We start from the raw sequence: 14,260 nt of genomic DNA, 5'->3' as shown, positions 1-14,260 counted from the left end.
AACCACTGTTTGCTTCACCTATTCCAACCTTTAACTAACTAACTCTAACCTTAACCACTGAAATCAGCATTTTTCTAAACTGGGGATGCAGCTTTTGTCCTCTGTCGTCTGTAGCCTGAAATGTGACCCAAACACAGCAGAGCAGAGTTATACTTTTCCTCAAGTCGCTCTGGGAAACCAAAAGAGCCTGAAAATAGTCTGTGATGCAGGCAACACGTCACGCACAGCTCCACAGTAGTATTACACAAAGTTCAGGACAGAAAAACATCTTAAATCACATTTACTGATGTTATTGTGTATAAAACTGACAAACATTTACCTTTTGTTAAACCACCTGCTCTGTTAATTACATTTTAATGCTCACGCAGTTTGGTCTAGAAAAATATAGATCCCCTGCAGCAGGCGGCGGTGTTATACACAAAACTAAAACTGTCAATATTAGAAGGAGGAGGAGAAGAAGAAGCAGCAACTGAAGAAGGAGGAGGAGAAGAAGAAGAAGAAGCAGCAGCAGTAGCAGCAGAAGAAGAAGACGAAGGTTTGGTTGTGGGACTGTTGCACGTCTGAGATCTTTAGGAAAATGTAATTCTTGGAGATGAGAACAATTAGATTTAAGTTAAAAGTGTGTTACAAATGCACATTAAGTGCATACTGTATAAAACTAGTCGGTATGGGCAGCTAGCTAGCTGGCTAGCTGTTCTGCTCAGCGTGGTTTTGAAACGGGGCAGAAATTGTCCATCTGCACTAATAATTAGGTAAGTTTATTTAAAATTAGATCCTTCATTTCTCTGTTTTTTGGTGATAATTACTAGTAAATGGCACAAATAGCCCACAGAGCGGAGAACACCCACCACCGCCAGAGCACGTGGTCACGAAAAGTCAGTTTGAGAGAAGCGTCACGCCAAACCCTTATTCAAATATTGGTTTTTTTGGTATGAACTCGCATATCGATCGAGATTCATTACTCAACATATCAAAACTCAAACATTTTCTTACATTTAAGCAGTAACTCTTAAATTCGGCGTACATTATATAATTAAAATGCATGTTTTATATACAATAATGTGTATGTGTATAAATGGTGTTTCCAAATATCTTGTTTTGACAGATTAACTGAAGAAAACGGGAGGTTCCAGTTCAATGAGCCGTGTGGACCTGACATTCACGTATGTTTTGCTATCATGTCATTTATGTAACAAAGTGAATAGACATCCCAATGATTATATCAATCACTACCCATCTGACCCACTCTTATGTGTGGGGAAGATTATCAGGAAACTTCTAAATGAGGGTTTGGTCATTCATTTTCATCACACTGTGTGTGTGAGTGTTTCTGTTGAGCTTGGCTTAATATCTACGTTCTTCTTTTAGGGTCGACCTGCTGAAGTGGAAACAAGTTCAGGTGATACAACTACATCTACCATGAGCACTTGAGTGGTTTGCTTTGTTTTTGAGTTATTCATTGTTAAATAAAGGGATTGTGAAGCACTGTTGGTGTTTGTGTGTGTTTTATATTTTTGGATGATGGGGTTTCTTTGGGAAGTTTTCTGACTTGATGAAAGAATCTCATGTAGTTACATTTAAGCCTCCTTTTACTGACTGATTGGAAGTACTGTTACATTCACTCAAATTCTGTGCTGCTGTACAATATTGAGGTACTTGAGCATTTTCATTTGATGCTATTTTACATTATTATACTTTATTTATCGGATGTCTGGGTAGTTTTACATACAAATGCATTATTTAAGCTTTTTGCTATGTAACAAATTCTCAAGAAGTGACGTGTTAGTCAAGTTTATATCTTTTCTCCCATTAGTCATCTTAAGGCCCCTCAGATTTACGTTGTTACCCTTTGGCCTCATCCGCAAGGCCCAAGATGCCCCCCGAACACAGACTCCTATTCTGCCCCCAAAGTCTCTACACTTATATTTTTCTTGGACGTTGCACATATTCTATATACTTTATATTGTGAGCCTTTGCTCATTCCATAGTTAATATTTTGCACATTCATGCACAAATTGTGCAACTCTTTAAAACACTGAAACCCATTTTCACATATTTTTGATATATAGTGTGTGTGTGTGTGTATGTATGTGTGTGTGTGTATATATATATATATATATATACATATATATATATATACTGTAAATATTTCTATCTTTTTCTTGACTTGCAGCATTTCCTATATTTTTTTTCAAATGATCTATCAATGTTTATTGTTATGCACCAAAATACCAAGACAAACTTATTTGTATGTGTGAACTAATCAGCATAAAACTCCTGCAGCAGCTACAACAGTAAAATGCTGCTTAGTTAGCATGCTAGCATAGTTAGCATGCTAGCAGGTAAACGCAAGTAAGTCATTTAAGAGAGGGGGTTCTAAATAAAGAAAACAATGGGGTTTTTTTTCGAAAATTAACATTTAAATTAGTTTTGTAGGTTTAACATTAAACATTTAATAAATAACTAATAAACATGAGCATCAACTTGCACATATGATGGTGACAGACAAATCACCACAAATTGTGTAAACTCCCCCTACAGTTGACTTTTGGTTTGACCCAAGTGTTCCATCATAATACACCTCCGGAAACAACAGAGTACTTTTGTTCCCTCTACAGTTACAACACTTCTAATAAAATCTGATGGAGACATTCCTCAAATATAAAGTCTCCAGGAAAATTAAGGTAGCACACTGCGTAGGTGTTCAGAAAATATTTCAGCGTATTAATGAGTTATTCAGAGAGAAAATTCAGAAGTCCCGGCGTCGAACGGAAGTACCGTAACCAGGAAAGGACCACACGGAAGGTTGGCAGCAATGGCGGCGGCTGAAAACAATGTGGAACTTAAACGAAAAGCAGATGATAATCAGGACGGATATGGAGACGGTGAAGAGGATGAGTGGGTCGGACCCATGCCAAGCGAAGCTACAAAGACCAAGAAAAGGAAAGGTTCGTCTCCGGCAGTTTGTTGCTAAGGGATGCTAATCATGCTAACCATGCTAACCAAACTCCCGCTAACTTCTGGATGTTTTTGTTTTGTTTCTCTCAGTGCTTGAATTTGAGCGTGTGTATCTGGACAACCTCCCCTCTGCCGCAATGTATGAGCGGAGCTACATGCACAGAGACGTTATCACACACATAGTTTGTACCAAGTAAGTGTGTTCAAGCTTTACTGGTTCCAAAAGCCCATTCACACATGTCATGCTTTGCTGATGGGGGTTTGCAGACTAACTGAGTAATCCCACTTCTATGTATTCTTCACGTACAGTCACAATTATATGACTCATTTATTAACATCCTAAATATACAGTATAAACCAGCATTTCATTTATGTGTTAGCATTTATACTTTTGCCAAACTGAGGTTTCAGGAACAATATTATAAACACTTTAATTAGTTTATTATAGTGGCTTAATGCACCTTTTTATAATTAAAGTTATCTCCCGTTACAAAAAGCTGCACAGGATGTATGATACTCCTGAATCAGTCAAAACATAATAATGATCTGAGAATATTTAAGCAGGTTTGCATGTCTTTATGTCTCAGTCCAGACTCGGTGTCTCATAAAAGTACTATTTTCTTTTTTCCAGGACAGACTTCATTATCACGGCCAGCCAGGACGGCCATGTCAAGTTTTGGAAGAAGAAGGAGGAGGAGGGAATAGAGTTTGTCAAACACTTCAGAAGTCATCTGAGTATGATCACATGATCATAATCACAATCTGTGTTTATTAGATGGCAAAAGCCAAGAAGGGATAAAATGCTACCTTTCCTGCTTTTGGAACGATGAGTACATTGATTGTGTGTTTTCTGCAGGTGTGATAGAAAGCATCGCAGTCAGTGCTGAAGGGGCCCTCTGCTGTTCTGTTGGTGATGATCAGGCCATGAAAGTATTTGATGTTGTCAACTTTGACATGATCAATATGCTGAAGCTGGGGTGAGTCTAAATTCCAAATTAGTCACACCTCGTGTGTGTAGAACCTGTTTACAAAGATGTGTTGATGTGTTCACCCCAGTGTAACATGATGTGTGTGTGTGTAGCTTCCAACCAGGCCAGGCAGAGTGGATCTACAATCCTGGTGACGCCATTTCCACGGTGGCTTGCTCAGAAAAATCCACAGGGAAGATCTTCATCTATGATGGAAGGGGAGGCAACCAGCCCCTCCACGTCTTCGACAAGATGCACTCCTCCCCGCTGTCCCAAATCCGCCTGAATCCCAAATTTAGAGTCATCGTCTCTGCGGACAAAGCGGGAATGCTGGAATACTGGACTGGCCTCCCACATGAATTCAGGTTCCCCAAGCATGTGCGCTGGGAATATAAAACGGACACAGACTTGTATGAGTTTGCAAAACACAAAACCTATCCCACCAGTCTGGCATTTTCTCCTGATGGGACGAAAATGGCCACCATTGCTTCTGATAGGAAAGTCAGGATCTTCCGCTTCCTAACAGGAAAACTGATGAGAGTGTTCGATGAATCATTAACGGTAAGTTCTCACACATCGCTCAGCCTGGCTCTTTACTGCTGGGTTAATTCTAGTCAAGTAGAAAATCTTGGTCAGTTGAACAGACAGACAGATGATTATTTCACCTCTACGCTCTGGTGGTGAATTTCAGCACCCCAACACAATAAATACACACAAAAAAATCCTATTTAAAGCATTTCTCCCAGTGAAAGTAACACCAGCTGTGAGAATTTGGTCTGAAAAGAGCACATCAACCGACCGACCAGAGGGTGTGAGCCGTAGCTAATCCACATGCTTCTCGCACCTTGATGTTGCACCAGATGTTCACAGAGCTGCAGCAGATGAGGCAGCAGCTGCCCGACATGGAGTTTGGGCGGCGAATGGCTGTGGAGAGAGAGCTGGAGAAGGTGGATGGTATCCGACTGACAAATATCATCTTTGACGAGACCGGCCACTTTGTGCTCTATGGGACCATGCTGGGCATCAAGGTCATCAACGTGGAGACCAACAGGTACGCTCACATGAAGGTGGAGCAAGACAGTGTGCTTCAGGGTTTTCTTCAGGAAAGTAGTTAATTATCCAGATCTTGAAGTATCTCATCTCCTGATCTATTTAGTTTATAGGCGAGTGTCTAAACTGAAGCCACACTAATTAAATTTGTGGCACATGTAAACATAACTCGTCCCTTTTAAAACGGTTCAGGAAACCCAGTGCTTTTTAAAGGAAAGCAGTGGAACAGTGAAGTAGATGATGTCAGTGTAAATTTAAGATTAGACAAGATCAGAACAGGAAGTCTAAAGTAGTCAACACACCGAAGGACCTTCATTACCTCAACCTACCTTCATTTCCTTAAATAAATGTCAAATATCAAATAAATGTTTCACGGTCTTGCTCCCCAGATGTGTGCGCATCCTCGGGAAGTTGGAGAACATTCGTGTGGTCCAGCTAAGTTTGTTCCAGGGGGTCGCAAAGGCCATGGAAGTGGCACCCACTGTAGAGATGAAGGCATCGGACAACCCTGCCTTAGACAACGTGGAGCCCGACCCGACCATATTCTGCACCGCGTTCAAGAAGAACCGCTTCTACATGGTGAGAGAGACAACATGGCATTCAAATGTAGAAACAGGGGTGGCCAAGAAATGTCAAATCTGATCTGTGAGGTCTGACCTTTTGTCAAATCCTGTTTTTTTGTTTCATGACCACATTTTCACTCCACTACGACGACGTGACTGTGAGATTGGACCAAATCATCTATTTGGAGTCGCCCCCCTGTGAAGGTGATGCTACACATTTTTTTACTCTTCTCCTCTCTGTCTCGTTTAAGTTCTCAAAGAGAGAACCAGAGGATACGAAGAGCGCAGACTCCGACAGAGACATCTTTAACGAGAAGCCCTCGAAGGAAGAGGTGATGGCTGCCACGCAGGCCGAGGGCCCCAAGAGGGTGTCCGACAGCGCCATCATTCACACCACCATGGGAGACATCCACATCAAGCTTTTCCCCGTGGAGTACGTCTGTGAACATTATTCCTTTGTTCTTAAATCGTCTTTCCACTGAACAGGACAGTGACAGGTCTTTGCTCTGTTGTCTCTAGATGTCCTAAAACCGTGGAGAACTTCTGCGTTCACAGCAGGAACGGCTACTACAACGGTCATGTGTTCCACAGAGTGATCAAGGTAAGTTCTCTCCTCCGGTTAATAAGACGCATTCAGGCGCTAATCCGTAAAATCTGACGCTGCATTACCTTCTGTCTTTGTGTGCAGGGTTTTATGATCCAGACAGGAGACCCCACAGGCACAGGCATGGGAGGGGAGAGCATCTGGGGAGGAGAGTTTGAGGACGAGTTCCACGCCACGCTGAGGCACGACCGCCCGTACACGCTCAGCATGGCGAACGGAGGCCCCGGCACCAACGGCTCACAGTTTTTCATCACTGTTGTACCGACTGTAAGTTTCCGCAGTACAGTTCACAGTGGCTTGGTTTGTTAACGTGCTGGCAAAATTCCCAAGGACAATCTGACGTAATAACGTTCCCAGTGTGGCACGAGTCAGTCACGTAAAGGCTGAATGCATGTATGAAGTGGTTAGTATTGAGGCAGCTTTAGCACAGCCAACCAGAGTCCTGAACAGTAAGAGAGTCTGGTGGCTTTGATGCGAACGAAGGGAAAGAGAGCAGCTATAGTTCCCAGCTGAAACGAGCTCTCTGACAGCTGACATTCTAAATATAGCGGCTTAAAGACATTTTCTTCTCCTGCCGTCCACAGCAGCACATCACTCAACCAGACCATAACCTCATACAGCCCCACGTCATATAATCTGAACTAGAACAGCCGCATGAGGCCAACATTACAGATTCCACGTCTGAGAAGAGCTTAAAACATCCCGTCTGTGATATTAACGTGCTTCTGCCTCTTTCTTTGCTCAGCCTTGGCTCGACAACAAGCACACCGTGTTTGGAAGGTGTACGAAGGGCATGGAGGCTGTCCAGAGGATCTCCAACGTCAAAGTAAACCCCAAGACCGACAAACCGTACGAGGACATCAGCATCATCAACATCACCATAAAGTGATTGGATGTCCTCGTAGTGTCCTGTACAGTGATGCCTTTTTTTATCAGAATGAATTATTAAAGAATGCTTTGAGTGTGATTGTAGGCGTCAGTTACCTCAAAGAAAAAACCCACCAGACAAATAAGGTCAATTTGTTTATTTTACAGCATCACATTATGAATAATTTACAAAAGCCATTATCAAGTCCACTGGTAACAAAGGTTTCGATGAGCATTGTGCTTCTACGTCTCTCAAAAACAAATGGAAATGTTTTCACAAACTATGTGGAAAAGGCTTTTCACACGTGCATTTTTTTTTTTTTTAATTTGTATTTTTATACATAGATACAAGTAGTAAACATTACATAGCAATGAATAAAGATTAAATCAAAGTCAAATGATGCTTCCTTAATAACAAGACAAGTGTCAGTGTTAGGTTTAATCACTAAGTTTCACATTACGTTATTACTGAAGGCTGCAGAGTGACGGTGTACCGTCTCATGAGCACTCCAGACAGATGTTTAAATAGGAATATTTTCACAAGACTTTTTTTATTTGCAGTGAGATTAATACTCGGAGTCGCCTAAGAGACAGCAGATGGTTAATTTGCTTCCGAATGAAAACCGGTAGTGAGGCAGCAAACGAGTGCATTCCACAGATTCTGTGAGACGAGACTCTCCACTAAAACGGAGGCAGAATCGGTGCACTAGGATTCATTTCTCACAGCAGCCTCGCATCGAAGTAACGCTCACGTTTCCCACTCATAAATAAGTTCAGTAAACAGTTCTGTAACAGAAAACACTACATTCAAGCCAAAACTCTACTGGTGCGCCATTCCAAGACCAGCTGTGGCATTAAATAGCTTCATATATTAAAAAAAAGACCAACTTGTACACAGTTTAAAGACCCCATGAAACATCGACTGCTATTGCTTACATTGGATGTCAAGGCAAAGTGAGAAAACAGTCAAACTCTGAACATTTGACCATCAGTTTGAAGCCACTGGAAGTCCTCGTTTCAACCACAGTGGACGTGTCTGTTCCATCTCACTTAACCTGCAAAGCTACTCAATTTAGCTGAAGTGTTTTCTGAGTTAATCTGACGCCAGAGTCTACTGAGTCAACGGAAAAGTACGCAAATTATACATTATCATTACAATACAGACTACTCTGCATTTAGTTACGCTTACTGTCACATATAGTGCTGGTTATGATGAGTAATGTGAGATAGAAAACACAGATGGAGTCCACTCTGGCAGGGCACAAGGAGCATTTTTAACATTTTACTGGACCTAAGTTAACAAGCTATAGATACCAGAGAAACAGCTCGGCTCTTCAAAAGGTTAGAACAAAGAAAAACGAAAGGAAGTAGTGTGTTAGGTTGTGAAAGCTGCCTTAGAAATGAAGCAGGATGGGAGTTTGTAGTCTTAACTCAGGATTCAGGGCCGGTGAGTATATTTCTCAGAGGCCGGGGGAGGGAGGGGGGGGGGTGACTTTAAGATGTCGTATATCCAGGTTCTTGATTCAGTGAAGCAAGAGAGTATTTACATCTTTGTTTTCTTTGCCCACTATGGTGCACAAAGAAGGAAAGATGAGGAGGGCAGGCTTAAAGCTGCAGTCTTTAGAGTTCATGTTTGGGAGTGGAGGGAGGACCGGTGAACAAGGCTCAGAGGCTGGGGGGTTTGGGAGAGTCAGTGTGGGCCAGGAAAGCAATCTTGTGACATTTAGGCGACGTCCAGGACACCGGCGGCCACCAGCTGTCTGGAGAGCCAATCCAGCCCCTCGTGGAGGCCCATCCCGCTGCGGGCGTCGCAGCCCTGAATGTGCCAGCTCCTCCCACAGCACAGCTTGTGTAGGCTCAGCAGCTCCGTCATCTCCTCCACGGACACGACGCCGGGGACGTCCTGCAAACACGCAAACTGATGATAAACTCTGAGCTGTGCCGTGGTTATTTAGATTCTCGTGTGTGTGTGCGTGTCGGCCTACATATCGTTTCAGTACCTGTTTGTTTGCGAAGATGAGCAACAAGGCGTCTCTCAGCTCCTTCTCCGTCAGCAGCTTGGCCAGCTCGCTGTGAGCCTCCATGAGTCTGTCCCTGTGGCAGCTGTCGATCACAAACACCACGGCTGCACAAGCACAAGACAGAACACATCAAGTAAATAATAGTTTCTTTTCTATGAAGTTAATAGAAATTATTTCCTTCAAGGGTGCATGAGTACTTCTTTTTTTGACATTACTGGTGGTGTTATTAAACTCTAATTCAGCTACTGGACTCCATTACTGGGCCTAAAAAAGTATGAAAACTCCTTTTGTAGTTTTCATGTTTTATCGTCTTCCAATGTTAACTTAAAGTAGTTGTATGGTTTTATCACACATCTAAATTATTACTATAAATGCACCTGAGAAAAATGAAGACGGGTTGATTTCACAGGTTTACATGAGCGACTTTCAATTTAACAGCACTTTTGTAGGAGCACATTCAAATTCAAGCCTTTTTCAAACCTTGAAAACATGATCGAGCTAAAATCGAGCACTTTCTATGAATTCAATCAACGTAGTTTTAATGAGTCTTTGATGACATTGATAAACAGAAAAAGACCCTTTAATATCTTTATGAAAATAGATGCAGTATTTAGTAGATGTACAGTAGGTGAGGATCTAAAGGCTCTGTATTTTGTATATTCTTCAAATGAATAGAAAACAGCTTCAGATGATGCATTTTCATCTACCTACAGAAACTCACTAATAAGTCAGTTTACACGTAAAACACCTTTTGTTATTAATAGTACGTGTTTCCATCTGAACCGAGCTGCTGTTTTATTTCCGTCCTCTGTGTCAGGACGCTCCGGCATGAACAAGATCAAACTGCCAAAGTGTTTTGGTACTTTTGAGCGATTTCTGCACACTAAAATATACATAATGAAGATATATATAATTTAAAAACGTATATATTTAGTGCTATGTGCTAAAACAAAAACACAGGGAATGCTAAACGCTGTTTTGGATAATATAAAGAGTAAGTCTGCATGTACAGACGATACCTTGAGTGTTCAGATAATAGTGCTTCCAGAGGGGTCTGAGCTTGTGTTTTCCACCCACGTCCCAGATGGTGAATTTCAAGTTCTTGTATTCGACAGTCTCCACATTGAAACCTACGAGGAGAGAATGAAAACAGCACTGAATACTGAAGAGATCTGTGCCGTGGATGACCTCACGTGAGCCCACTGTGCCGCGGGGTCACTTACCGATGGTCGGGATGGGTTGCATGAACTCATCCTGCTTCAGCTTGAAGAGGATGGTGGTTTTTCCAGCTCCGTCGAGCCCGAGGGTCACTACCCGGATCTCCATCTTAGGACCAATGTGGACCCGGTTGTCCTGAAACCGAAAACACATTTTTATCTGGATTGTTGCGTACTGGAGGTCAACCGAGCTCTGTGCCGTCGGTGACAGGCAGTGCGTACCTTAGTGAAGGTGACGGGGATGCCTGCATCCAGCTGGATGTGATCTGCCAGCTCTGTGAACTGGTGCTGCTGCTTCTGAAGTGTCTCCAGCAAACAGTTGATCTCCTGCTTCGCCAGCACAACTCTGCAGTCATCCTACAGCAGGAAGGAAGCAGCATGTGTCAGGCCCATCGCTGCACTGCCGGCCCATTCTGGAGGCCTAATCTTTAAAGGGAAACTGCACATTTTCTCCTGGCTTTGTATCATTACCATGTGAGCGGCGTGTGCAAATGAACAATGTTTAACTTTCCACCAGCCGACGCTCTGGGATTGTTGTTTAACCAGCAGATTATACTTTTACATTTTTTGTACAATCTGCAGCCCTGAAGCCACGTTAAGAAATCACTGTTACTTGCCTGAAGTCAATTAATCATTTAATCATTAGTGGTTATCAAATAACAACAAAGACCAAAGTTAACTTTTTTTATAGTAAATATAGTTTTTAGATTTCTCTACACACACACACACACACACAAACACAAGAAAATAAAAATCCATCTAAAAGTTTAACATAGAGCTTTTGCAGCGTTCGACCTCAAACAAACCACTGCAGGCTGTGAAGCTTGTCTGAGATCTCTGACGACTAAAAGCAGGACTCAGTTATTCTGCAGTCGAGTGGGAGGAGAGTACGACTCTGTGAGCTGCATGAGTCAGCTGCAGCCCTGAGCACAGGTAACACCAGGGAATCACTTTATGGAGTTTGTTTTTAAGGGAACAGGGATTAAAACCTTAAATCAGGTGTGGTGTAATGAACAGATCTACTTGCCTGACGTGGTTTTTTACTTGCTCAGGGAGCTCTGGGTGCAGAGGAAAGCTAAACATCGTTCATTTACATTTACTACCCCACTATGATGAGACGAAGCCGGATGAAAACGGGCAAAGTTTCCCTTTAGAGACGTCAGTCTGTTCATCTCCCACCTGCTGAAGTGTTTTCTCACAGTGCAGGCAGGCGGTGGACACCTGAGACAGCAGGATGGTCATGTCCTCCTGCTGCTGCCGCAGCCAGATCAGCCTCTCCCTGACGTGAGCGTCCACCACGCTGAGCGCCATCTCCTCCTGCCGGCACAGAGTCTCGTGGAGGTCAGCGAAGTAAGCTCGCACACAGGACCGTGCGCTCTCTGCGGTGCCGGGGACCTGAGGAAGACGCTGCGTGTTAGTGCTGATGCCGGAAGAACACTACAATCACGGCTACAAAAGGAAGGCGTCTCTCACGTGTTCGGTGTGTGCCATGCCGACTCCGTCCTCCACTATCTGCTCTCCGCCTTCTATTTGCTGCACGATGCCCACCAGCTTCCTCGAGTACTCGGACACTTCATCTGTGAAGGTGCGGATGCAGTGGGCCATGTCCAGAATGGACGCTCGGATCTGATTAGCTTCGGTCTCAAGAACAGCGTGCTGAAAAGAGAGTTGGAGAGCACATGAGCACGTCTCTTTGTATGAGGATGCCGAACATGAGACCGGTGACTGGAGCTCGTTTTCAGCTACCTTGTGTCCCTGGTGCTTGCCGTACTCCTTGCACACGCAGCACATGAGCGGCCCCGACTGGCAGGCCTCCTCCAGGCAGACGAACTCGATGGCGTGGACCTGATGCTGTGGGCACAGGGTCTTCTCATGAGGCTTGTCAGCCAGCGGCACCCGACGGTGTTTGGCCAGCGTGCGGGTGGAGTGGGTGAGCTGGGAGCACTCGGCACACAGGTGGGTGGCACACACGGTGCAGTACATAGAGGCCGTGTGGCTCTCGTCCTCGTCACACCGGATTATACACTGATTGAAAGGAAGAGTTGTGAATGAAAGGTGCAGTAGGTGTGGGGGGGGTGGTGCATCTGTGGGAGTAAAACCGCCGCTCTCTTACTTCTCCCATGCCTTTCAGGGCGTCCTCCGCCATCCCCGACTGGTTGGAGGCTCCATTCTGGAGACGCTCCAAGAGTTCAAGCAGCGCAAAGTTTTTCTTCAGACCCCAAACTCCAGAGTCGCCTAAACACACGTTTAAAAAACAGGAAAATCTAAATAGTAAACAGTGAAAGGTGATCTGTCATCACATCTACATACACCTTTAGGGGCTTTTAATCAGCTTTGCTTCGATGTTGCTGAATGTTTCTGCCATAAGTTCAGAGGAAGAAAACCCCTGAAGGTCCCTGGATGTACGATCCTCTGTTGGTTTGACCTGAAAGGATGAAATCTTTCTCCAGGCAGACACACACACGCTCTCTGGAGTCTCACAGCAGTCGAAAGTGGTTCACATGATCCTTTTTTATCATCGTAAGATATGCCTGTTTACCTCTGTTCCTGCTTTATCACTGTACAGAGCAAAGCTGGTCAGAATGAAACTTGACCTCCAACCAAAGTATCTAAACAACTGGCCAAGATAAAAAAGGGGCAGATGCCTAAACATGTTATTGCAGCAGCAGAAAAGGTGCCACTCACCCAGCTCAGTGACCTGTCTGTCGAAGGGGCAGCGGACCGCTCGGCCGTGGAGGGGCAGCCGGGTGAGACAGTCGTGGCACACTGTGTGACCACAGAGCAGAAGACGAGGGACTTTGTCCCCCTGGAGGGAGAAGACGTCCTCACACACACCACACTCCAGCACCTGGGAAGAAACACACAGCTTGGTCAGCAAGTTTTCCTCTTTAAAGTTTTCTTTGGGAGGACAGAAGGTGTTGTATACTTTACAGATTAAAAAGACCTTTAAGGCAAATTGTAATTTGCGATTTGAGGGTGTATAAATAAAACTGGACTTGATTTGATGAACTCCCATTAAAACCCAGAATGTTACAGAGAAATCTGAAGTCTGGGGGGAGAAACATTTAATAAAAGACATGATGAGAGTGACACCTAACAAGAGAACATAGAAAAGCCAAATCAAAGAGTCTCAGGATGAGCTACAGTCACCTTGATCCTGTGTTACAGATGCTTAACCCCCCTGATTTCCAGCTGTGATGTTCAAACAAATGCTATGTTGCCATCTGCAGACGCATTTTCCAGACAAGTGGGATTTAACTTGCATGCAAGCTGCGCAGGGACTTAAATCGAGGCGAGCTGCGGTCCCCCACAGCTAGTGCAGCTAGCAGAGCCCAGTTAGCATGCAGCAGACACACACACACACACACACACACACACACACACACACACACACACACACACACACACACACACACACACACACACACACACACACACACACACACAGCTGACCCATCTGTGAAATACGGCCGCAAAACAGCCCCTTCTGGTGCAACTTTTACACGAAGCTCGTATGAAATCTGTGCCACTGTTTGGCACCCAGAGCCGCCAACGCAGCAGCATTCAGCCAAAACCAGCAGCCACGCAGGGCTAGCCTGCTGTCGGCGCTTCGGGCGGACAAAGCAAACGACACGAGCACTGCGGACATTATCCAGCTGCGGATGTTAGTGCCAGTGTTTACAACCTTCACCGTGCTTCCACTGGCTCCCCTCCCGTGTCGGATGCAGGGCTCCATCGTCGCCACGGCGCCCTGCTTGTTTATTCCTGCTGCAGCGGCGGCCATTCTTGGACGACAGCGCAGAGAACAGAGCAGGTGCGAGAGGACTATCCCGCAAGTACTTCCGGTTTCGCTCTGTCAAACCCCATTAGCGTACAAAGCCGTTCTGTCGTCTTTTAGGTGTTGTTTTTCCTCGTAATCATACAATGAACTTCGTTAGCGTGTCGTAAATGTATGTAATGTGATACGAGACCGATACTTTAACAATTGTCTCTCAAAGAGAGCGAGAAACAT

At 44.3% G+C, this 14,260-nt stretch overlaps 2 protein-coding genes across 2 annotated transcripts; one reads left to right on the top strand and one right to left on the bottom strand.

Annotated features, from left to right (window-relative positions):
• The first annotated feature begins 2,801 nt into the window (after positions 1 to 2,801).
• Positions 2,802 to 7,110, top strand: ppwd1 (peptidylprolyl isomerase domain and WD repeat containing 1). Its single transcript, XM_070850219.1, has 11 exons — positions 2,802 to 2,948; positions 3,049 to 3,151; positions 3,590 to 3,693; positions 3,815 to 3,935; positions 4,040 to 4,487; positions 4,787 to 4,977; positions 5,366 to 5,555; positions 5,791 to 5,972; positions 6,059 to 6,140; positions 6,228 to 6,410; positions 6,889 to 7,110. Exons 1-11 carry the CDS (start codon positions 2,816 to 2,818, stop codon positions 7,030 to 7,032), a joined length of 1,881 nt encoding a protein of 626 aa, XP_070706320.1. The 5' UTR covers positions 2,802 to 2,815; the 3' UTR covers positions 7,033 to 7,110.
• A 43-nt stretch (positions 7,111 to 7,153) lies between these two features.
• trim23 (tripartite motif containing 23) lies at positions 7,154 to 14,032 on the bottom strand. Its single transcript, XM_070850220.1, has 11 exons — positions 13,934 to 14,032; positions 12,934 to 13,096; positions 12,362 to 12,483; positions 11,995 to 12,273; positions 11,722 to 11,904; positions 11,428 to 11,643; positions 10,471 to 10,605; positions 10,255 to 10,384; positions 10,051 to 10,161; positions 9,011 to 9,135; positions 7,154 to 8,913 (listed from the first exon to the last, which is right to left on the bottom strand). Exons 1-11 carry the CDS (start codon positions 14,030 to 14,032, stop codon positions 8,734 to 8,736), a joined length of 1,743 nt encoding a protein of 580 aa, XP_070706321.1. The 3' UTR covers positions 7,154 to 8,733.
• Between the last annotated feature and the right edge of the window lie 228 nt (positions 14,033 to 14,260).

Source organism: Pempheris klunzingeri, chromosome 19 (genome assembly GCF_042242105.1).
Source record: "Pempheris klunzingeri isolate RE-2024b chromosome 19, fPemKlu1.hap1, whole genome shotgun sequence".
Taxonomy (NCBI): domain Eukaryota; kingdom Metazoa; phylum Chordata; class Actinopteri; order Acropomatiformes; family Pempheridae; genus Pempheris; species Pempheris klunzingeri.
This window is presented reverse-complemented; position numbering and strand designations above follow the sequence as displayed.